The following is a 25,236-nucleotide window of genomic DNA, read 5'->3' as shown; positions in this document are numbered from 1 at the left end:
GGATTATTATCCTCATTTTACAGATGAGGAACTGATGCGCAAAGAGGTTGAATAGCTTGGCCTCCAAAAATGTATCTTGCTATTTATTGATGGTGGAAGTTTCTATATAACATCAAAAAGGCATCTTCCTTATAGAAAGAGGTTTACTACAGTCAGAAAAATCACTGCATTCTTTTGACTTTCTGTTGAAAGAACGCAATTGCAGTGTGGATTTAAGTGTAGTTTTTCCGGAAAAATAACTATTTTTCTGGACAAACTGCAGTGTAGACATACCCTCAGTGAAACAATAGCTAAGTGCTTTGTCAGCAGAGGCCAAGCATGTATTGCCAGAAAAGATACGACACAATCATTATGTAGTGAGGAAGCCAGTTTGGTTAATAAATGTTGACTCATTTGCTTGTATACTCATAACTGAAAGACTACCATTGACTTTAGTGAGAGGTGCATCAGGCCTCAAATGGAGAGCTGACTACTTTGTTATGAAACAAGTTCTGCCCTTTAAATATTGATCTATTCATTTAGATCTGCTTTTACAGGATGGGGATAAGCTAATCAGACTTTGGATCCATGAAGTGTATCGAGTCTTTTATGACCGCTTAATTGACAATGATGACAGGGGGATGTTCTTTAAGATGGTAAAAGAAACAACATCAAATAACTTCAAGCAGAGTGTTGAGAAGGTATGCTGGCTTATACACAGAATAGTTTGGACATGGAGATGGGACTGACAAACTTACAAAACTAATTCAACATTTCAGATATACCAAAGCAATATTAGAAAAAATGTGAACTGTCTCCATGGATGCACCAACAATAGTTGCGCATTGAAGTTAGGGCTCTCATCCTGCAACGTACTCTGTGAAAGTGGGCTCCTGACTTAATGAGTGCTCTCTCCAGGGGCAGGAGATCACCTGGAATGATTAACTGTCAGGACTGGGGCTGAGGTAGTTAGCCGTGCTATTATTTGATTTGTGTGTATTTGGAAGGGTCCATACATGCTGTGGATATGTTATCAGGCCTTTTGGAAACATGGTCATATGCTGGACAGTAAAAGCAGAATGTCCATATTTTAAGGTATGCATATCTGAAAAATGACATTTTAGTATACATGGTTTGGGGTTTTTTTGGTAAAATAATACATTGGAACAGCAGGGGAAAAGCATTACCCACAGCAGTAGAGCCTACTACTATGTGACTATAGAGGAGTATTTCTTTAGAGGAAAAAATAGAATCTCAATTATCTGTTGAATCTTGTCTTTTCCATAGGTCCTGAGTCATCTGTCACCTACTGGCAAGATCACTGATGATAATATCCGGAGCCTCTTCTTTGGAGACTACTTTAAACCAGACAGTGATGTAAAAGCCTATGATGAAATCACAGACTTAAAGCAATTGACAACCGTGATGGAGTATTACCTTGATGAGTACAACAATATCAGCAAGGCACCAATGTCCTTGGTCATGTTTAAGTTTGCCATCGAGCATATCTCAAGGATATGCAGAGTACTGAAACAGGACAATGGTCATTTGCTTTTGGTGGGAATTGGTGGGAGTGGGCGACAAAGTGCTACCAAGTTGGCCACCTTCATGAATGCTTTTGAGCTCTTTCAGATTGAAATCACGAAATCCTATGGCAACAACGAATGGAAGGAAGATGTGAAACGAATCATGCTGCAGACAGGCGTCAGTAACAAAAATGTGTCATTTTTGTTCTGTGACAATCAAATAAAGGACGAGTCATTTGTGGAGGATGTTAACATGCTTCTAAATACAGGTGATGTGCCTAATATATTTGCAGCAGATGAGAAGGCTGACATTGTTGAGAAAATGCAGGCTGCAGCAAGGACAGAAGGGAAGAAAATTGAGGCTACTCCACTTGCTATGTACAACTTCTTTATTGAAAGAGTGAAGAAAAATTTACACATTGTTTTAGGTTCGTATATAAAACATTCGGTCTTATTCTAAATCTTTCTGTCTCTTTACTGTTGGTTGACTTAAGAACAATATACATTCTTTCCAGCAATGAGTCCAATTGGAGATACGTTCCGGAATCGACTACGAATGTTCCCTTCACTGATAAATTGTTGCACCATTGACTGGTTCCAGACCTGGCCTACTGATGCTTTGGAAATGGTTGCAAACAAATTTTTGGAGGATGTTGAACTCGAAGATGAAATACGAAAAGCGTACGTGTTTAGCTGTCAAGAGGGTTCTAAAGCTGAGAACCACATTTTCAGTTGAACAATCACATAGCTGTATGTTATCCTTTATATGGTGTTTTAGCTGGAGATGTTATCATCAGCTTCAGCTCAAAGAGTTAACATACCCTTAGTTACAAGAGTGCACCTCCACTGATGTTTTCACAGGGCGACACTAGTCCTGTAAGATTGGTCAGTTCACCCATAGATGAGGCTTGAGAGAGGATACCTGGGCTCTAGAACTAAGGGGAAATAGATCTGGTTAGTCAGAATTGCCTGAGAGTGCAGCTGGAGTCAGTCAGGAAAAGGGCAGGTGAAAGCTGACTGGGAGGGGAGGGGGGTCTGCATAGAGGGCCACCTTAGGCAAATAGTCAGTTTGGGCCAGGGTGGGTTTATGTCCCAATTTTCATTGGTGCTTTATATGTCAAACTCCCTTTGAGGTATATTCAGTACCTCTATATGATAATTTAGCTTAGTATATTTCAAATAATGAGCTAAATTTTGCTCTCAGTAATACCAAAATAATTTCATTGACTTCTGTGTACCAGTTGGACCTCTCTGGTCTGGCACCCTCAGGAACTGACCAGTCCCAAATGAGGGGATTTGCTGGACATGGGGAGGTCCCTCCTCTCATAGCCTGTGTTCATAGCCCTCTCGGCTAGGGCTCCAGCCTGGCTTCACTGCTGCCTGGCTGTGGCTCCTGGGCCGGAGATCTTTATATGCTGCTGGCTGTGCCAGGGCTGGAGCTCCACAGCCACTGCCAGCCTTCCGCTACTGCCCAGCTGCTGGGCCCAGAATTCCCTGCTGCACTTCCTGCCCCTTGCCCACTTCCCCCCCTCCTCCCGACATAGGGTTCCTGGTGGAGGCGCCAGTCCCCCTTGCTGCACTCCTGTTCTGCAACTAGACCTCCCTATTCCCGGGTTCTCTGTTCCAGGAATATCTGTGTTCCTGTTCTTATTTTGGATTTACATTGGAGTAACCAACAGCAGATTTTGACTCCATTGTTTTAGATTCTAAGAGAAATAAACAAAAAGTTGGTAGAACACAAAACTGCCAGATTTAATATAGAGAGACATTTTCATTCATAATAACATGTAAATTTTTCTATAGGGTTGTGTCAATGTGCAAATATTTCCAAGAAAGTGTGAGAGACCTCTCTGTTAGCTATTACAGCATACTGCGAAGACACAACTATGTAACACCAACATCATATCTGGAACTGATTCTTACTTTTAAGACTCTACTAAATAGCAAGAGGCAAGAAGTTGACATGATGAGAAATCGTTATCTTGTGGGTCTTCAAAAGCTTGAATTTGCATCTTCACAAGTAAGTTTAGACTGAAAAATTGAAGAATATGTTCTTCTTTGAGGAGTGTCCCTGTGGGTGCTTCACCTTAGGTGTCTTGGGCACCACTGCACTTCTAGTCAGAGGTTTTTGGTAGCCCTTCTCTTTGGTGTGCTGTGCACATAATGCAAATGGCATGCATAGTGCCTCTACTACCATGCACAGCAACCATCCCTTGAGCTCTTTGTTTGCTGCCAGCAGCATCAGTTGGAACTGCTCTGCTTTCCAATTTAGTCTTTCCCTTGTTAGCTTAGGATAGTTATTTGTTTATTTTCCAGTTTAAATCGTTCAAGTTTATTGTTAGTGATAGTTGTAGCTAAAAAATATGTATTAGTTCTTTGATTACTTAGGGTTAGTTCTTTCTCGCAACCCTAAAAATATTTTACCTATGATGCTGGGTTCCCCGTGTTTTAATTTGTGTCTATCCTGTAGGCTTTCATTTCCTATCTCCGACAGGCACTCTCAGGGCTCGTCTACATTGGCCCCTTTTCCGGAAAGGGCATGCTAATTTTTCAGATCGTAATAGGGAAATCCGCGGGGGATTTAAATATCCCCCGCGGCATTTAAATAAAAATATCCGCCGCTTTTTTCCGGCTTTTAGAAAAGCCGGAAAAGAGCGTCTACACTGGCCCCGATCCGGCCCGATCCTCCGGAAAAAAGCCCTCCCCGGAAAAATTAGCATGCCCCTTCCGGAAAAGGGGCCAATGTAGACGTAGCCTCAGTGTGTTCGGTGCCTAGGCCAGACACACGCCACTGCGCACTGAGAGCATTGCAAACAATTAACAGCCCACACGCAGGCAGCCAGGGAGCTACAATTGAAGTTAATCTCCCTGAAAAGAGCTGTAAGACCAGCCTCCGACCCGGAGCACTCTACACCAACACAGCAGCCCAAGGCAGCAGCCCGTCTGCTACGTCTTCTCGATACTCTTCCTCAGATCTTTCTAGGAAGAGATCTCACACGGTGAGAAGAGATGGCTCCCCATCAAAAAAGTGGAGGTCAGCACCTAAAATACCCCCTGCACTGACCCATTCAAGAGCTTAGGATAGGGAGATACTGGGACCATTGTTGGAACATGGCTCCCAAGGATATAAAGACCTGGCATGGCCATCAGACAGGGCACCGAGTAAGCCCAAGTCAAAATTGGCACCGGCTGCACTGACATCTACTGACTCGGAACCCAAGAAGGCCAAATCAAACATGCACCATGGACAGGCACTATCAGCATTGAAGCATACCAGGATACCCGTCGCACCTTCGGTACTGATGCCTCCCCCGGTATTGAAAATACAAAAGCATGCCTCACTTTCGGCGCCACTGGCACCACAAATTGCCACGATACTACCGTCATCCACACAATCAGTGCCGACTACATCAGTTGCCCCTCTGCTAATGACAGTGGAAGAGCTTAGATTTACATCGGTACCAACCATGCCCCTATTCAGCACTGACGGTACACCTGAATCCAGCACATTCATGTTAACCACTCCACCCTGCTTGGCACCACTTCTATCCAGCGATGAGGATGCCGAACCAATCAGTGGAAGCCATATTCTAAGGCATTCTTCACGTAAACAACTACAGCGCCAACAGATGCAGCCACCAGTGCCTCAATGGCAGATGCCTCAGTGGCTCCCATCACCCACCCATGCCACCAAATTGGCCCTATTGGGCCCCTTAGGCACCTTATAGGAGCCAACAGCCACCGATCATGCAGCCTCAAACAGCCACAGCTCCGCCACCGAGCACGGGCTCCATACCATCAATGGACACCTCCCCTTATCAAGAGGACATGGACCCCCCCCCAACTGATGATGAGTCCACAGTTTCTTCTCATCCACCCATGCGTATTTCCTCTTCTTCTCCTGATGATACCCTTATGCTCTCCCTCCAGCAGTGGGGGACGATTTCAGATCCTTTCAGGAACTGTACAGAAGGGTAGCAGACACCCTAGAAGTTTCACTGGTTAGCCTCCCTGAGGCTCAATACAAACTAACTAATATCTTACATGCCTCCCCTGCAGGTAAGCTGGCCCTCCATATGGACCCAGCTCTCATGGATCCAGATAAAGTCCTCTGGCAGACCTCAGCTACCATACCACCTGTCTGCAAGAGGTCAGACCGAAAACATTATGTTGCACCCTAGGGTGCATTCACTCATTCCATCCCATATTCCTTCATGATAGATGTTGTGAACTAAAGAAGCTGCCACGAGGACCATGCCATATGAGAGAGAATGGAAATGCCTTAACCGAATGGGAAGGAAGGCATACTCCTCCACTTCCCTGTAATTATGCATCTCTAACTATACAGCGATGCCTACCACGTATGTGCACCACTTTTTAAAAAATATGGCACAATTTATCGAGGCGTTACCCGATCACAAAAGAGAGCCATTCAGGGCCAACATAAATGAGGTCACGTTGATAGCACACATGGCCCTTCAAGCTGCTTTAGACTCCTCTGATACCACCTCCAGGTCACTAGCAACCACTGTGGTGATGAGGAGATTGTCTTGGTTACATCTCTCCAGTTTCCCATGTGAGGTCTAGGCTACAGCCAAGACCTTCCCTTTCGGGGTCAAAACTCTTCACTGACACAACAGACACCTCCCTTCATTCTCTCAAGGACTCTCATACTACCTTGAAAATGCTGGGTATCCTCGTTCCTGCAGTAATGCGAAAAAAGGGCAGAAATTTTACTCAAAGGTATATAGACCAACATCATTCTCCCAACATCATTCTCCCAACCTCAGAGACAGTTCGACAATAGAAGGAGGTGACAGATGAGGAGGAGACAAACCTCAGACCAACCCTCCACCTCCCAACTGACTACCTCGAAGAAAATATTTTGAGCCTTATGTCAAGAGTCCAGTAAAACCTCCTTGTTCAAGGCAACTGCAACTTTTTCACCTATTCTGGCAACGTCTAGCACCTTTCTTTCAACAATGGTCGACCATCACGACTGACACATGAGTCCTGGACATTATAAAGAACGGGTACTGTATCCCCTTCTCCTCTACCCTCCCGCCCACCCACCTTCCCTGTCTCTCTACAGGGACCCATCTCACGAGGCCATCCTCCTACAAGAAATTGAACATCTATTCCATCTCAGGGCAGTGGAACAGGTACCATGACAATACAAGGGAAAGGGATTCTGCTTCCACTATTTCTTGATTGAAAAGAAGTCAGGGGGATGGAGACCTATTCTCAATCTCAGGAGACTAAACAAACACACATGATTGCAACGATTCAAAATGGTCACCCTAGCCACAATAATCTCTGAACAATGATGATTGGTGATTGACACTCAACTTTCAGGATGCTTATTTTCATCTTTCCATCCATCCAGCACATTGCAAATACCTCAGGTTTACAGTCGTCAAAAAGCATTACTAGTACACAGTCCTCCCCTTCGGACTTACTACAGCCCCAAGAGTTTTCTCAAAGATAATAGCAGTGATTGCTGCTCAACTACGCAGACAAAGGGTCTCCGTAGTCCCATATCTGGACGACTGCCTCATAAGAGCAACCACAAGCTCGGATACACAGAAGGCAGTCTCCCTCACCAAATCCCTTTTTCACACTCTGGAATTACAGATAAATCTTGCCAAATGCAAACTCCAACCACCACAAGCGATGGAATTCATTGGAGTCCACTTTGATTGCGTGAGGGCTATAGCCACCTTACCCCTCAACAGATTTCACACCATCAGGGATCTCATAATGATAATATAGAACACTCCAAATGTGATGGTGAGAACTTGTCTACAACTATTGGGTCACATGGCTGCAGCCACCTCAGTGGTGTTGCATGCCAGGTTGCACACGCGATCAGTGCAGCATTGGCTCCGGACAGTAGACAACCATGGTACAACTCAATCACCAAACAGGTGTCCGTCCCAACCAGCATCGGGCGTTCCCTCCACTGGTGGACAGACGAAAAATATGTGTGCTGGTGTCCCTTTTTGCAAACATACCCCGTTCATGACAATTATGACAGGTGCATCCTTTCCTGGGTGGGAAGCTCATCTAGGCTACCTAACTACCCAAGGGCAATGGTCAAGCCAGGAATCTAGCCTACTCATAAATGTTCTGGAGCTCAGGGCAGTATTCTATGCATGTCAACACTTCCTACATCAAATACAGAATTGTACGGTTCAGATTTTCACGGACAATCAAGCAATGACATTTTACATCAACAGACAAGGGGGTGCCAGATCTTTCCCATTATGGAAGGAAGCTGTCTGCCTTTGGACGTGGTGCATAGCACACGACACATACTTACAGGCTTCATACCTCATGGGCAAAGACAATCTTATAGCCGACAGCCTCAGCAGGAACTTCAAATCTGACCATGAATGGGAAATGGATCCATCGATCATACATCGCCTTTTCATGTTCTGGGGATTTCCCGATGTGGACTTGTTTGCAACCAATGCCAACAAGAAGTGTCCACATTACTATTCACATGCTGGCAATGGCAAGCACTCCTTGGGGGTCGCGTTTGCAATTTGATGGAACGCAACACTCTTATATGCTTACTCACCCATCTCCCTCATACTCCGAGTGGTCAACAAAATAAGATTGGAATTACCCACAATGATCCATATCGCCCCGGACTGGCAGAGACAGACTTGGTACACTTACCTCACTCAAATGTCCACGAAACAACCATGGTGTCTCCCACTTCTTCCTCATCTCCTAACCCAGGAGAAGAGGACCTGCACCATCCCAACCTCCAGTCAATCCATTTTCATGCTTGGTTCCTCAATAGCTCACCTCTCTAAAGACAACATGCTCAGAACAATTACAACAAATCTTACTCAACAGTCACAGAACATCAATCAGAAAATCCTACCTTTTACAAATAGCACAGGTTCGCGACATGGATGGAACACAGAAACTTGGAACCAACCACAGTTTCTCTCAGCATCATTCTGCAATACATGCTAGAGTTGAAAGAGTCAGGACTCTCTCTCAGCTCTCTTAAGGTTCATCTCACCACCATAACAGCTCTTTACCAACCTATCGACAGTAAATCAGTTTTTGCTCACCCTACGACCAAACGATTTTTGAGAGGCATACAGAATATTTACCCGCCTCACAGGCCTCCCACTCCAACCTGGGACCTGAACCTGATTTTATAGGCTCGCGTTACGAAACCATTCGAACCTCTGGCAATATGTTCCATGCTCCATATCTCCATGAAAGTCGCCCAGCTCATAGCATTGACATCAGCCAGGAGTTAGTGAAATTGGCGCTCTCATATCAGACCCTACGTTCACCATATTTCATAAGGATAAAGTAGTTCTCTGTCCCCACCCGAAGTTCCTCCCAAAAGTTTCCTCATGCTTCCACTGTAACAAGCCCATAAACTTATCTGTCTTTTTCCCAAAACCTCACACCAGTGCCAGGGAGGCTGTATTACGCACGCTTGACACAAGACGTGCAATTTCCTTCTACTTGGACAGAATTAAACAATTTTGCAAAACAAATAAACTGTTCGTCTCCACCGCATAGAGATCACTAGGCATGCTGATCTCCTCTCAGAGGATATCTTGGTGAATAGTGGAATGCATTAGCTTAGCTTACACTACTAACAGACAGTCACCTCCTTTTCAAATCAAGGCCCACTCAACTAGGGCTACCTCGACTACCATGGCCTACATGCTTGGCATTCACCTTGTGGTCATTTGTAGGGCGGCCACGTGGTCCTCTGCCCACACATTCATAAGACATTACACCCTGGACAGTCACCCCTCTAGGAGTACTCATTTTGGTCACACTGTCCTCCAAATGGTACAACATAACACCTAATCAAAGCACCCACCCCCTTCACGGGTACGGCTCATAGTCACCTAAGGTAAAGTACCCACCGGGATACTCGAAGAAGAAGAAGAGAGGATTACTTACCTTGTGCAGTAACTGAGGTTCTTCAAGATGGTTATCCCTGTGGGTGCTCCACCACTCTCCCTTCCTCCCATCTGCTTCAGTGGGCCGCGTTTTCCTTCTGGAGCAGAGAAGGAACTGAAGGTTGCTGCACATGCATAGTAGAGGTACTACACGTGCCAACTGCTTCGTGTGTGCAGCACACCGGAGAGAACAGCTACCAAAAATCTCTGACTAGGCGCTCAGAGGCACTCAAGACACCTAAGGAGAAGCATCCACAGGGACAACCATCTCGAAGAACCTCAGTTACTGTACAAGGTGAGTAACCCTCTCTTTTTAACATAGCATTTGTGTAATTTAGCACACAGCTGCTAATGCTAATAAGAGTTGCTAGCTTAATTCTCTGCTCACTGTTGTGTTAATAATCTTCTTCTTAAAAGCTTTTCACCAGCAAATGTGAGATCTTGCTTAGCTATTTTAAGAAATGGTGACATGTCACTTCAGAGTAGATTTCCTAATGTAAGGTTGAATGAATTCAATGCTATTCAACCAAACACACTAGAAAAATCTTGCTAAATTCAAGTAACATTTTTTTTCAGAGCCCTGGTAGAAAAATCTCTGGCAGTATAGTTTCTACCCTAGCTTTCATGACATTGGCTGTGCATATCCATGCCTATTCCCCCCCTTCAAAATAGGAAAAAGATGCAAAAAGGGAGTTACTGTTGCTTGAATGAGCATTACCTTTTGAGAAAATGTGCACTAGAAATCTACCAAGCCCTCAATTCTACAGCTTCCCAACTCTTTCACCTGGCACCCAGAACAGGCCCTGGCAAAACAAAGTGCCTTTCTATTTCTGTGCACTTCCTTGGTGAATGAGAGCATCCCAAGCATCTGCTGCTGTTTCTACTTCTGTGCTGCATTTCTGGTTTATGCTAAATTTCATTCTCATCCCTGCATGTTAAAGGAGTGGAGCATTGAGGCCTACCAGCTTTCTATATATAAGGAAAGCAGAATTGATCAATTTATTTCCAGTGTCCAGGATGAGTGAATTGCAAAAACTAAAGACATTACAGATATGAAAAACACATTAAATTTAAAACATCTACTTCAGTTTTAACAGGAGATCTCAGTAAAATAGGCAAGAAGACTACTGTTTAAAATGTGATTTGTATGTTAAGTGTCCTTTTTAAAATTGCACTGTGCCTCATAGCATCTTTGCCATTTTCTGCCCATCGCAATGAGACAGTAAATACACCTGCAAATTACCAGGATTTCTCTCTTTTCCTTCATCTGAAGAAGTGGGTTGTACCCACGAAAGATCATGATGCCATCTACATTTTTTGTCAGTCTCTAAGGGTATGTCTACACTACAGTGTTATTTTGAAATAACGCGTCTACATACAAAATACATTTCAAAATAGAGTTTTGCAATTTCGAAATAGCGCGTCCACACTGAGTGGATGCTGAATCGCATTTAAGACCAGCCGGAACCAGGTCTGGCAGGGCATCAGGTCAGGAGTTACTTTGTATGGCTGCTGCCTGAGGCTATCTGAGGCCTGTGCTTAAAGGGACCCTCCCCCCCCGCCCCCCCCCCGGACAGCCGGTTCTCAGCTTTCCCTGCTTGCTTCCCTACCTCGCTGAGGGACAGCAAAACATTTTGTCTCTGTGTGCTCTGGTTGCCCTCACTCGGTACTCCACAGCACTCTGCAACATGGATCCAGAGCTGCCCCGGGCACTCTAGTGCTTCTCTTGGACACGTTGCTGCGAGCCTGGCTGCACTTTCTGCAGGCTGCCATCCGGGAGGTCCATCGGGGAGCTGTCAGTATCCAGGAGGCCCTGTGGGAGAGCTTCCACCCTGACGAGCACTAAGAGCCTCCTTGGTCTGCCCTACTGGGGGCTTGTGCCTCATTCCTTCCTTGCGTCCTTCCACTTACCCCTCCCTAACCCCCCTTTCTGATGTCAAATAAAATACATGTATTTTCATGAACACAAACTCTCTTTATTTAACAAAACTGGGGGGAGGGAATTAAACTCTAGTGAGACTGGGGAAAGGAGGCGGGAGAGGGGAGAAGAGAGGATGGGAGAGGGAAACCTGAGAGGAGGGAGCTGGAAGGGGGAAGCAAAGGGAAGAAGGGGGAGGAAAAGCTCAGGGCTCAGGGTTGGGGGGTCTCGTCGGACCAACTTGATTGTCATGCAAACCTGCTCCTGGGTTCGCATGTGGCCTTTGGTGGCCAGGCTAGCAGCTATCCTGCCATAGATGGCCACATTCCTCCGTCTAGTGCAGAGATCATGGACATTGTGGGCATCCCCCCAAACCTGAATAAGGTCCATGATCTCCACCCTGGACTAGGAAGGCGCCCTCCTTCTCTGGGCCTTGGCAGGCTACACAGCACCCTAAACTTGAAACAAGACACAATTTGTGCTATTTTGAAATCGCTTATTTTGAAATTTGGCGCATCTACACGGCCAAATTTTGAAATAATGTGCGATTTTGAGACATCCCTTAAGCCTTGTGGAATGAGGGTTACCAGGATGCTGAAATAGCATGCATGTTATTTTTTAAATACTTTGAATATTTTGAAATACTGGGCAGCTTGTGTAGGTGTGGGGTAGCTGTTTCGGGATACCGCAGATATCCTGAAATAGCCATGAAGTGTCAATATATCCTAAGGTGCTGCAGAACTATTTGTTGTTTAAGTTTTTTCTCTTTTCCTTGATATCTTCATTAGGTTGCAGAAATGCAGAAAGAGCTGACTGCCCTTCAGCCTGAACTAATTCAGACCTCTGCAGAAACAGAGAAAATGATGATCAAGATAGAAAAAGAAACAGTTGAAGTAGACGCAAAGAAGGAGCTAGTATCTGCAGATGAAAAGGAGGCTAACGAAGCTGCAGCTGTTTCTAAAGCTATTAAGGTAGTTTTCTGTCTGTCCCTGCTGAGGTATTGAATCTGGCTTAACACCCATCAAAGCAAATGGGAGTTGAGGAGGTAGATGCACAATACTTTGTGTGAGGACCAAATTCCTAACAATGCAGAGATGATGACTGAGATATTATTAATATTAACAAATGTTCCTTTGGCTATATGATCAGATGATAATTCTACAATGCTCCCAGAATTCCTTTTTGCAGTACAACAAATATGTCCTGTCTCAAACAAGCATCTTGCACACGTAATTCGAGGTGCATCTTTCTGAAAGAGAAAGTTCCCTTAGACAGCTGAGTCAAGAAAGAGATATAATTAATTACATCAGTTGGGTGATGGTGGGGACGTTTATCTTTCCAGGATTGTTACTTATTTGGAATAAGTCTCATCTTCTGCATAAAGCTCCTTCAAAAGGTTTTATATAAAGCCCTTTAAAGGGCTCTTGAGGAGGGAGAAATCTCCTACCCACACTTTACCTGGGGCATAGTGCAGGTAATCTACAGCTGCTATCTGCATACTGGAGCTATAGCTTCTAAGGTGGAGCAGCAGCTTATGGTATGCTTTATGTGCGGTTTGTGGTCTTACAGTATTTACAGTTTGTAGACTCATTACTATACCATGTTACTCTGTCAGCCAAGCCATAGCTCCCCACTCTGAGGGTATGTCTACACTACCCTCCTATTTCGAAATAGGAGGGTAATGTAGGCATACCGCAATTGCAAATGAAGCCCGGGATTTGAATTTCCCGGGCTTCATTTGCATAAGCGGGGCGCCGCCATTTTTTAAATCCCCGCTCATTCGAACCCCGTGCCGCGCGGCTACATGCGGCACGAACTAGGTAGTTCGAACTAGGCTTCCTAGTTCGAACTACCGTTACTCCTCATGGAGTTACTTCCTCATGGAGTAACGGTAGTTCGTGCCGCGTGTAACCGCGCGGCACGGAATTCGAACGAGCGGGGATTTAAAAATGGCGGCGCCCCGCTTATGCAAATGAAGCCCAGGAAATTCAAATCCCGGGCTTCATTTGCAATTGCGGTATGCCTACATTACCCCGCTAGTTCGAACTAGCGGGGTAGTGTAGACATACCCTGAGTTAGTGTTCCTGAGTTCAAGCACATGTAGGAGCTGCATTCCCCATGTACTGGGACTGCAGTAGCTCCAAAGCTCTGGGGACTCCTACAGACCCTAGGATTTCACACTTAGTCTCTTGACTACATCTACACTGCAATTAGACGTAGTCTGAGCCATTGCTGGTCTGTGCCCTCTGACTCAGGCAATATGGATTTTGCAATATGGGCCTGTTTAATTGTGTAGTTCGGGCTTGGGCTGCAGCCTAAGCCCTGGGACCCTGCCACCTCGCAGGATTGTAGAGACCAGGCATCATCTTGAACACAAAGATCTTCTACTGCAATTAAAAAGCCTTTTAGTTTGAGCACAAAAGCCTGAGTTCACTGACTTGGGCTAGCCACTGGTTTTTAATTGCGGTGCTGACAGGGTAGCAAAACCTAGTCTTGTTACAATGTTGCTCAACTATTTTAATGTTCTTTCCACTTTAATGTATGTACCAGAAAAGCAAGTTGTGATTACAAAGATGAGATTAACTCTTGGCGCTAGGAGATGAGGTGCCCCAACATGGTATCCCATCATCCTGGTGGGAATGATTTATCCTACAGTTCTTTGTGTATGATGTTCTCATATATAGGCCAGGAGTTGCAAGCCATTAACCCAGAACCCTGTATCTGTACTACTGGAGAATTATATGGTCATGAAATTATTTTTATTATTTATATTGCAATAATAACCCAGAAGCCCAGTCATGGGCCAGGACCAAACATCCTTAGAGAGAATATCTCCATGACTAGATAAAGGTGGCACAAAGATCTCCATAAGTGATTGTGAGAATCTCCAGTACTTTATCTCAACTATTGCGGAAATGCAAAACATATACAATTGCTCGTATCTTGGTTTATCTCCGAAGTTATTGCAATATACTACATTCTGCTGTAGCAGTAGTAATATGCACATGGTAAAAGAAATGAGCTGCTCAGCACACTTCTGATGTCTCTTGAATCTGTTACTCTCCCCCTTTCCTCATTTCTCAGCACCTGCAACATGTCAGCTGAAGAATTTTGGACATGTTTAAATAGTGAAATGGAGATATCCCTACAGCCTTCAATGTAAAATGAAACAATGTAAAAAGACTGTGTGGAGTGTAAAACAATATAGTGTCAGGATGGATTATTAAAATAATTATATTTGCTTAACTACATTTTCCCGAGTTAGTTATAAACTACAAATGGTTCACTAATGCTATATTAGCATTAGGATAGTCATTGACAGCAGACAGTGCTCCTCAAAGGATAAAAACTTTCTGTTCAATGTATTTGCAGGACGAGTGTGAAGGGGACCTTGCAGAGGCCATGCCAGCTCTAGAGGCAGCACTTTCGGCTCTTGATACCCTGAACCCCTCAGACATCTCACTTGTCAAAGCCATGCAGAATCCACCAGGCCCTGTCAAGCTCGTCATGGAGAGTATCTGTGTAATGAAAGGCATGAAACCAGAGAGGAAGCCTGATCCAAGTGGCAGTGGTAATAATGCTATTGTGAAAATTTAGGGACTGTTTGTGTGTCTGTGTCTAAGGTGGGACACAATCACCTATTCTGCTTTATATTCACACTGGTCTAAGATTTGCAGATGTGGGAGGGATTTCTCAGAGAACTCTGGTGCAGCATGCTGAATTATTATGCTTTACACGTGAATGCTCCTCTCCAGCACCACCTACCAAACCCTAACAAGCATAAAGGGGAAGCAGAGTCCAGAATATGCCATATTCCTAGACAACCAGTCCCCTTGTACTTGTGGAGAATCCTCATGCTAATCAGCCTTTTACACATGCGATCGTATTAGGGTTAGTATTAGGTCACACATAACTGGATGGAATAGGGGAAGAGATGCCTTCTACCACCTTCACCCTATCTAGTGCACCCACAATTTATCCCTAAATAATTTGGAATTAATAGTTTTATTTATATATATATATATATATATAATTTTTATTATGTAAATTAGATTGAAAATCTTCAGAATAGGAATTATTTCATAAAAGCCAGTCATGAAAAACTTTTATAATCATTTGTTTCTCTCTCCCTTTGCTTTTACAGACTAAAAGTATTGTATCATTAATGAACATGCCTACTAAATTAGACACAGATTAATGATGCTAAGTGTACTTGTTGGAATTTTTATATTTAAGCATTATATTTAAGAATACCTATGATTTAAGCTTAATTTGATTTATCTGCAATACAGGTAAAATGATAGAAGACTATTGGGGAAGCTCTAGAAAGCTGCTAGGAGATCTGAAATTCCTTGAAAGCTTAAAGACATACGACAAAGATAATATTCCTTCTGCTGTAATGAAGAGGATTAGAGAGAGGTTTATTGAACATCCAGATTTTCAGCCGGCTGTCATAAAAAATGTGTCATCGGCCTGTGAAGGCTTATGCAAATGGGTGAGAGCCATGGAGGTGTATGATCGTGTAGCTAAAGTGGTTGCTCCAAAACGGGAGCGTCTTAAGGAGGCGGAAGGTTTACTTGCAATTCAGATGAAAAAGCTAAATACAAAGCGTGCAGAACTTAAGGAAGTGGTGGACCGTCTCCAAGCTTTGAATGATGAGTTTGAATGCATGAATAACCGGAAGAAAGAATTAGAAAACAACATTGAAATCTGTTCACAAAAGCTGGTAAGGGCTGAAAAGCTTATTAGTGGACTTGGAGGAGAGAAAGATAGGTGGACAGAAGCTGCACGATTGTTGGGAATCCAATATACAGATCTTACTGGTGATGTCTTGTTATCTTCAGGAACGGTGGCTTATTTGGGAGCCTTTACTGTAGACTATCGCCTTGAATGCCAACAGCAATGGCAAGTCCTATGCAAGGAAAAGCACATACCATGCTCCAATGATTTTAGCCTCAGTAATACTTTAGGGGATCCTGTCAAAATCCGTGCCTGGCAGATTGCTGGATTGCCAATTGATTCATTTTCAATTGATAATGGCATAATTGTTTCTAACTCAAGAAGATGGGCTTTAATGATTGATCCTCAAAGACAAGCCAACAAGTGGGTAAAAAATATGGAGAAATTTAACAAGCTTTCTGTTATCAAACTGTCTGATACAAACTATGTGAGGATACTGGAAAATGCTATCCAGTTTGGAACACCAGTCTTGCTTGAAAATATTGGTGAAGAACTAGATGCTTTCATAGAGCCTATATTGCTAAAGATAACATTCAAGCAACAGGGTGTAGAATACATGAGGTTAGGTGAAAATATAATTGAATACTCAAGAGATTTCAGGTTTTATATGACAACTCGTTTAAGGAATCCACATTATTTTCCTGAAGTGGCTGTGAAAGTTTGTCTACTCAACTTCATGATTACACCACTAGGTCTTCAAGACCAACTTCTTGGAATCGTAGCTGCAAAGGAAAAGCCGGAGCTGGAAGAAAAGAAAAATAAGCTGATCATAGAAAGTGCGGCCAACAAGAAACAGCTGAAGGAGATAGAAGACAAAATCCTTGAGGTTCTATCCAAGTCAGAAGGAAACATTTTAGAAGATGAAACAGCAATTAAGGTTTTGTCTTCATCCAAAGAGCTATCTGAAGAAATCTCTGAAAAGCAGGAAATTGCCTCAGTAACTGAAATGCAGATTGATGCTACTCGAATGGGTTACAAGCCAGTAGCTGTTCATTCAGCAACTGTCTTCTTCTGCATTTCTGATCTGGCAAACATTGAACCGATGTACCAGTATTCATTAATTTGGTTCATTAACTTGTACATTCAATCCATTGCTAATAGCAAAAAAAGTGATGATCTAAAGGAGAGAATTGATAATATAATTGAACATTTCACAATAAGCATCTACAACAATGTCTGTCGTTCACTGTTTGAGAAGGACAAACTGTTGTTCTCTCTTCTCCTGACTATAGGAATAATGAAAGGTGAAGGTAAAATAGATGATGAGGTTTGGCGGTTTCTATTGACAGGGGGTGTTGCTCTTGATAACCCTTATCTCAACCCAGCCCCAGACTGGTTGACTGACAAGTCATGGGCTGAGATTGTACGTGCATCTAATCTAAAAAACCTTCATGGACTGATGGATCATGTAAGGGAGAATGTTTCACTGTGGAAGATGATTTATGACTCTGCAAAGCCCCAGGAAGAGGCATTTCCAGATGTATGGAAGACATTAATAGGGCTAGATTATATGGTCATTCTACGGTGTTTAAGACCTGATAAAATCATTCCAGCAACGCAGAATTTCATCACAGAAAATATGGGAAGAACTTATATAGAACCACCCACTTTTGACCTTGCGGGAAGTTACAATGATTCCAATTGCTGTGCACCTTTGATTTTTATATTATCACCAGGGGCTGATCCTATGGCAGGTGAGGTTAAAAAAAAAAAGATTTTAAATTGAAATACTTTGCATGATAAAATGTGGGATCCTTCATTTAAACAATATTTTTTATAATACAATAAATTAATTGTAGTAGTAGTGACTTCATATTTCAACATTTTTATCCTGCCACATGTCCTTTATCCAAAATAGGAGCAGAACTGTGAGGAAAAAATTATAATTATAATGGTGATGAAATGAATAAATCTCCAATTGGATCTTCTGAGGTTTAACAAGATTGAGATTCCAAGCCAGATTCTCATTTATATTAAGGCCCTTTTACACCACTCTTTAAACTAGAAGTAATTTACATGTAAGAAAGGAGCAACGGTCTGAGAGACTCAGTCATATAATACCATCTGAACTACTTTTCCTTTCTTTTATTTTTTAATTGACTAAAACACTGATGGACATTTGTACCTTTAATGATGTTTGTGATTATATAAATAGCATATGCAACATGGCTCTATTAGCTAAAGTTTGTGTGTGTGTGTTAAATTTGGTGTAATAGGTTTGTTAAAGTTTGCTGATGATCTTGGCATGGGAGGAACAAGCATTCAGACTATTTCACTTGGCCAGGGCCAAGGTCCAATAGCAGCAAAAATGATATGTCAAGCTATCATTGATGGAACTTGGGTAGTATTACAAAACTGCCATCTTGCAACCAGCTGGATGCCTGCTTTGGAAAAAATCTGTGAGGAAATGATAGTGCCTGAGAATACCCATGAAAAATTCAGGTAGGAGCTTTAGCATTATTCCATTTTCTGTGGGAGTATTTCCAATATAAATTAAAAGAATAAGAAAATTATATGAATACTTTATTACGTGAGAATTATTTAAAGAGCATTGAAAAAATAGCAATATGTAACCAAGACCCATCTTTTCTATGTATTCACTTTATCTAATCCACATCTGTTTCTAAAAATATGTTTGAATTGCAACTGATTCTTGTATTAATAAAGTTTAAAACTGATGCAATTCAAGATTGAAGCTATCTAATCAAATATGTTTCTGTCTTTACCTATTTAGATTATGGTTAACTAGTTATCCGTCAGAAAAGTTTCCAGTCAGTATTCTCCAAAATGGCATCAAAATGACCAATGAACCTCCTAAAGGGGTTAGAGCAAACCTCCTACGATCATACCTCAATGACCCAGTATCGGATCCTACATTTTTTAACAGTTGTCAAAAACAAGAAATGTGGCAAAAGTTGCTCTTTGGCCTTTGCTTTTTCCATGCCTTGGTTCAAGAAAGGAAAAATTTTGGCCCATTGGGTAAGATTTGGATCATTTCACAGATTTCCTAAAAAGCACTAGCAGTTCTGCAATATGTCACTTCAGTCTTGCTACCAGAATGCTAGCTAGAAGTGCCTCAAGCACTGTGACAAAAGGATGCTCATGTTATCTGATGATGGCTGGGAATTTGTGTGTGTCAACATTGCACAGAATATAGTGAAGCAACATTTACAAGCTAGTTTAAGGTTTTGGGCTTACACAGAGGTTCGATTCCTGAGGTTTGTATTCAGACAAAACTGCTACTGAAGTCACTGGGAGCTTGCAAAGTAAACCTAGAAAATATTTATGTTCAGTCCTAAATTGCCGCCATGTTGTTGTTGTTATAATATTACATTTTACATAAGTCATTTACCAGTTTGTCAGAAACAACTATACACATTTTCATTTTACATTATTTCCTTTTTATTAATAAAATTAAAATTTTACTCTTTTTTTTTTTTTTTTTTTTACATTTTTATTAAGCAGAGCTAGTGCACATGTTCATTTGGTATAGCATTTGAATTTAGTTACTGCACTTAATTGGACATACAATGAAAAATTCCAAAAGCATAACACACGTAAGAATTTGATTTGTGCGGGGGGGGGGTTTGGTAAATTAGTCTTACATGAACAACAAATATGATGTGGAATTAAATAGTGTTTTTAAGAATTTTTAGCGTTCAACTCAGATGTCATATATTCCATTGATTTTCACAGAGTTCTGCCCACTTAAACCAAGCTTGAACTTGGTTTGCACATTGTATGCTTAAAACATCATCGCTAATTTATCATACAAATTAATCATTCTATACACACTGTTTACTCCCTCACTTTATCATGCAGCTGATGATAAAAGAAAAATATGTGACTTGTCTGTCAGAAAAAGATACCTGTCCTAGATGACTGAGTGGGTACAATTTTGCAAGGTTGATTTAGGGATGTTAAATTGTGTGTAATCAACTATTCAATTAGTTGATAAGGGGGAAAGCTGCAGAGCCGCAGCAGGGTTAGCTCCCGGCCCCGAGAACTACCCCCTGCAACTCGGCCTTTTAAATGTATAAAGAGCCACTAGGCTCTCAATACATTTAAAAAGCAAAGACGTAGCAAGGGACCGGGTGCAAGCCAGGAATCAGGGAACCCTGGTGGCTCTTTATACATTTAAAAAGCAGAGGTGCAGCATCTTGGATACACGAGCTGGGAATCAGCTGAGTCCTGGCTCGCGCCCCATCCCAGCTATGCCTCTGCCTCCCCACCCCAGACGGTGCTGGGGGGAACTGGCTTTTAAGCTGGTTCCCTCCAGCACTGGCTCCTGCTCTTCACCCACCCCGCTGCCTCTCTCTGATAGAGGCAGCAAGGGGGGGACCAACTAGTCAAGTTACTACTCGACTACCCGATAAGCATGTGCTTATTGAGTAGTCAACTAGTCACTTACATCCCTAGTTTGATATAGAGCTCTTGTCTACATTCATTTAAAAATAACCCACCCACCCCCAGCAGGCTGAATTTAAAAGTGGAGTGTCCACACTACCAAGCCTGATATTTTGAAATAAAGGGTCATGGAATTTGAACTCTGTACTCCTGCTTTTCATCAGGAGTAACACTAATTCCAAAATAGTTATTTCAAAATAACAGTAGTGTGGATGCTCTGGTGCCTTTATTTCAAACTAAGTATTCCCCTGTGCTTCCTGGGGCTCTAAGTCAAAGGTAGTGTGTCCACATTAACAGAGTCTGCCTCAGACTAATTTCAGGGCTTCCCTGTAGTATGGACATGCTAGTTCAAATTTGTTAAATTGGGAGTTGAGTCAGATTTAGTAATTCTGAAATACTTTCCTAGTTTAGAGATGGCCATAGTGACATATGGGCTATGTTTTATTCAGACCAAAAATTATTCAAAATAGATGACACAATGGTCACCGTTTAAAATAAAATACCTGCCAATAGTTGCCTTACATGTTACCATTTCCCTATACTTAGGATAGGAAGTAAATTCCATATCTTTGATCCATTATGTGATAAGTAGTAATTCTTGTTTTTCTACCTTTTAAGTAGAAACCACACTACGCATTTAAATGCACTGTGGTTAAATTGCTAGCAGGAGGATATTTGTTTATTAATTAAAAATAAAAAGTATAAATTCAGTCAGTCACAAAGAAGATTAAAAATTGAAATCAGAGTTCCTATGGTGTTACTATCCAGATGGTTTCCCACCAGGAAACACATCATACAATTGTTCCCTACATCTATTAGAATACAGCTGTTCAGTTTTGAGCAGTGTCAAAATGTCAGGACCTATGAACACAGATGTCAGGACCTTGAATTCTTTGAAATGCAGTAGGCAATGCAGTAAGCATATAATGTCATGCTGGGATAGAATAGTGTTAAAAATAGCGAGGAGTCCTGTGGTGCCTCTGGCTATGTCTACACTATGGGGCTTTATTTGGGGAAACTTTATTTAGTTTCCCAACAAAACTCTGTAGTGTAGACATTCCCTAACAGATTTATTAAGGCATAAGTTTTGTGGGTAAAACCCACTTCATCAGACCTCTATCTTGGGCAGTAAACACTAAGGCAAATGCCTAAGCTTCACTGGACAGTTATCTAGCAGTAGGAGACTTATTCTGTAACAATAATTTCATGCCAGTGTCATTATTTCCTAAGTACAGTTACTGGGACAGTATTCCACTCCATCTCATGTCTCTTTCTAAATTGAACAGGTTGGAATATTCCATATGAATTCAATGAATCTGATCTTAGAATCAGTATGCGACAGATCCAGATGTTTCTGAATGAGTATGAAGAAATTCCATTTGAGGCTCTGACCTACCTAACAGGTATAGAGGTTGTTGCACAGTGTAATGAACATAGACTGGTGGATAGTTTATGCAAATAACTTCAGGTGGTAAGTGATAACATCAAAACTTCAGTGATGGTCCTGGATAAATGGGATAGATTCCATGTAGTTATTCTTCCATTTCCTCCCGCCCCCTGCAAAGCAGCTTATACCTCCAGACATAAGATTTAAATAACTAGATTGTTGTTGTTGTTTGCATAGCTAGAAAAGTTACTCATGATTCAGAAAAATTCCTGGGCTTTGTTAAACATTTGTCAAACAAAAGCATTAGTGGCATTTCTATCACCCTGGATGACCAGTATATCGGAGTATGACATTCAGTGCTGGAGATTTGCTAAGAAGTGTGACAATCCCCCTTACTTATACGGTATTAGGGATTGCCCTGTGCTTTGTAAAAAGTTGCTACAATATTTCCAGGTAGATACAGTCACCTAGAGATTGCTCATTCTTCAGCTAGAGACCAGCTCATGGACACTACCCCTCCCAGTCTCCAGAACATGATTTCATGCTTCTTTGCAGTAAATATATAATTTAGTTTTACATGGAAAATAATACCGGGGCAATGTTAAAGAGAGAAGATATGGAAATTGCAGTTATTCAGGAGGGTGGTTGGGATTTACTGCTGAGGTGTTCTCACGGGTCTCTGGCTCTGTTGATGATGATAACCAGAAGGCTGCTTGAGTGTGTGCTCAATGATGTGTGCCATGTCAACTTGTGCACTTAGTCTCCACAGCAGACCCCAAGAGAGCCCCCCAAAGACCACAAACCAGATAAAGATGGAAGATGCCAGGCCAGGTTTATTGTTAAGCAAAGTACAGTAATCGTTGTCAGTAGACTCTGCTGAACCATTATGCATATGTACTCGCCACAATGGAATGACTCAATCAGTGGGAAATTTCCACTGCCCCCTAGGACATTCAAAGACTGTTTCTCCAAGACACCACTTTATATACAGGTACAACAAATCACACCTCACTGCTGACGTATCAGGTTGCCCCCTCTGATGTCCAGTTACCACCCTCTCACGCTACTTAGATACCATGCATCGCCCTGTACCTCCTGGTTTGATTAAATCATCTCTATCCATCATGCTGTCATTTTAGACCCTTTCTTGAACCTGGGACTGTATCTGTGAGGAGTGGGTATACCAAGGTCTTTTTAAAATGAGCTAGTAGTATCATGTGCTTTCCACTTATGACCAGTACCGCCATACCATCTGCAGTTGGTATCTAGCACCAATTAGTGTTTTGCACTCTCAGCCCTGTTCATGCCAAGTTCTGTGAGCAGGGGCCTGCCTCTGGCTCACAGCTGAGTTTTGCTTTATGTTAGCCATGTTTTGTTCATTGTTAGCTAGGCCTCAGGCCTTAGACCAGGCCTGTGCTGCATGGGCTTATGTTTTAGGCCTTCATCTTACTACAGAAATACATGTGTTTAATGTAACAAGTGTGGCTACTTGGCTATGTGCCCCCTTAAGCTGTTATTTTCTCTCTCCTTCTATTCTCTTAGAACCAAATCTCTCTTCGTTGCCCACAACTCTCACTGCTTTAATCTCTCCAAGTCCTTTTACAGACTGGTTCTGTCCTTTTCCTGGGTTATGCTACTAGTTTTATCATCATGCACAAATACAGAGTTTAGTTTCTACCAAAGACAGGAAGCAGTTACAGGGCAGAAGAAACAAAATACAGGACTATGTAGCACAGTTACAGGGCAGAAGAAAAGTACTTAGTTTTTGGAGTTTAGCAGTGGGTCAGATAAAGTCTCTGGAAAGTGAAAAGGTCAAAAGAGCTCCAAAGATGGGGTTTCACTTAGCAATATTACTATTTGAAGCATGACATGATTCATCATTGTGGGAGAAGGAGTTTCCTAGCTAGAAGTGACTCCCACACCATTTATGACCAAGAGAGCATAGCTTGAGCAACACTGGGTTAGTTAGTTCCTATCTTGGATTTTCATCTTAGCAGTAGCATCCTTTAATGTTAACCTTTTGTATTACATCTTGATAAATAACCATTCAATATTTCCGCCTTGTTTTCTGTTTAATTTCCCAGGGGAATGTAACTATGGTGGGAGAGTAACTGATGACAAAGACAGGCGTCTTCTCCTGTCACTTCTTTCCATAGTCTATAACAAAGATATAGAACAGGAGAAGTATAAACTTTCACCTGGGGATGACTACTATATACCACTACATGGGCCGTACCAGGTAGGGAAGTAAAGGATGGAAATTCCTTCTTAGTAGTCATGGAGCTTATATGTGAAGTTTTAAGAATAATATTCTCAAAATATGTGGCTGTGCATTATAGTGTAAAGAAACAAAATATGTAAGACCATAAAGAGTGCCAGAAAGTATCTCTGCACAGAATACAGATTCACCGGTTTGGAATTAGCATTTACTGTTCTAATGCAACTTTGGTCATGTCTAGACTGCCTGTGGCTTTCGAAAGAAGATATGCAAATTTGGTGTGAATTTGCATATCTTCTTCCGATCCCATTTTTGGAAGTTTTTTGTTTAAAAAAAAAAAAAAAAGCCGTCTAGACTTGGCTCTTAAAAGAAAAAAACCTTTTTTGAAAGAACCCTGTACACCTCATTTTTTTAGGAAGAAGGGTTTTTTCAAAAAAGGGTTTGGGGGTTGTTTTTTTTCGAAAGAACTGTGTCTAGATTGCTTTTTTTTTTTTTTTCTGAAAAAGCTCTTCCGAAAATGGGATCAGAAGAAGATATGCAAATTTGGCACGAATTTGTATATCTTCTTTTGAAAGCCACAGGCAGTCTAGTCTAGATGTGCCCTTTATGAGAGATGTGATGATCTTCCAATGTTCTCTTTTCTGTGAGTGAAAGTGATGCCATATCTGTGCAGGTTTGCTACTTCAGGACCATTGTAGTTTTGCAAAGCTGGGAAGGGCCAGGCTTCAGAGAAACTATGCAGGGAGTCTATACGTGTCCTGCAGGCCCTTTTTACCATGACAACATGGTTTGCCCAGGTCCAGCTCTTTTGAGAGTTGAAAATATTGCCTCTGGTTCCTGATTTCAACAGCATTATCTGAGTAACACTGGGGAGTTTATTAGTTGCATAGAAAATTAGATAAACTCAATACTGGTACTTACACGAGGACTGCAAGAACTGGTCCTAACTTAGGGTATGTCTACAATGCATGGCTATTTTGGATACCAGAGAGATCCTGAAATAGCTACCCCATGTCTACACAAGCCACCCGTTATTTCAAAATATTTTTCAAAATAATGGACACACTATTTTGGCATCCTGGTAACCCTCATTCCACGAGGATTAAGGGATG

The 25,236-nt window shown here is 42.1% G+C and overlaps 1 protein-coding gene across 1 annotated transcript in view; it reads left to right on the top strand.

Annotated features, from left to right (window-relative positions):
• Nucleotides 1-25,236, top strand: part of DNAH3 (dynein axonemal heavy chain 3) — a 163,767-nt gene that overhangs the window by 134,261 nt on the left and 4,270 nt on the right. The window contains exons 47-57 of the mRNA XM_075899421.2: nt 537-680; nt 1,267-1,933; nt 2,021-2,186; nt 3,309-3,525; nt 12,161-12,343; nt 14,745-14,943; nt 15,665-17,806; nt 18,329-18,554; nt 18,847-19,091; nt 21,806-21,922; nt 23,991-24,145. Of these exons, the coding sequence (XP_075755536.2) occupies nt 537-680; nt 1,267-1,933; nt 2,021-2,186; nt 3,309-3,525; nt 12,161-12,343; nt 14,745-14,943; nt 15,665-17,806; nt 18,329-18,554; nt 18,847-19,091; nt 21,806-21,922; nt 23,991-24,145 (4,461 nt within the window). The remainder of the gene's footprint in view (nt 1-536; nt 681-1,266; nt 1,934-2,020; nt 2,187-3,308; nt 3,526-12,160; nt 12,344-14,744; nt 14,944-15,664; nt 17,807-18,328; nt 18,555-18,846; nt 19,092-21,805; nt 21,923-23,990; nt 24,146-25,236) is intronic.

This window comes from Pelodiscus sinensis, chromosome 15 (assembly GCF_052426305.1).
Source record: "Pelodiscus sinensis isolate ZL-2025 chromosome 15, ASM5242630v1, whole genome shotgun sequence".
Classification (NCBI taxonomy): Eukaryota; Metazoa; Chordata; order Testudines; family Trionychidae; genus Pelodiscus; species Pelodiscus sinensis.
The sequence above is the reverse complement of the archived record's forward strand: the minus strand, read 5'-3'. Positions and strand labels throughout refer to the sequence as shown.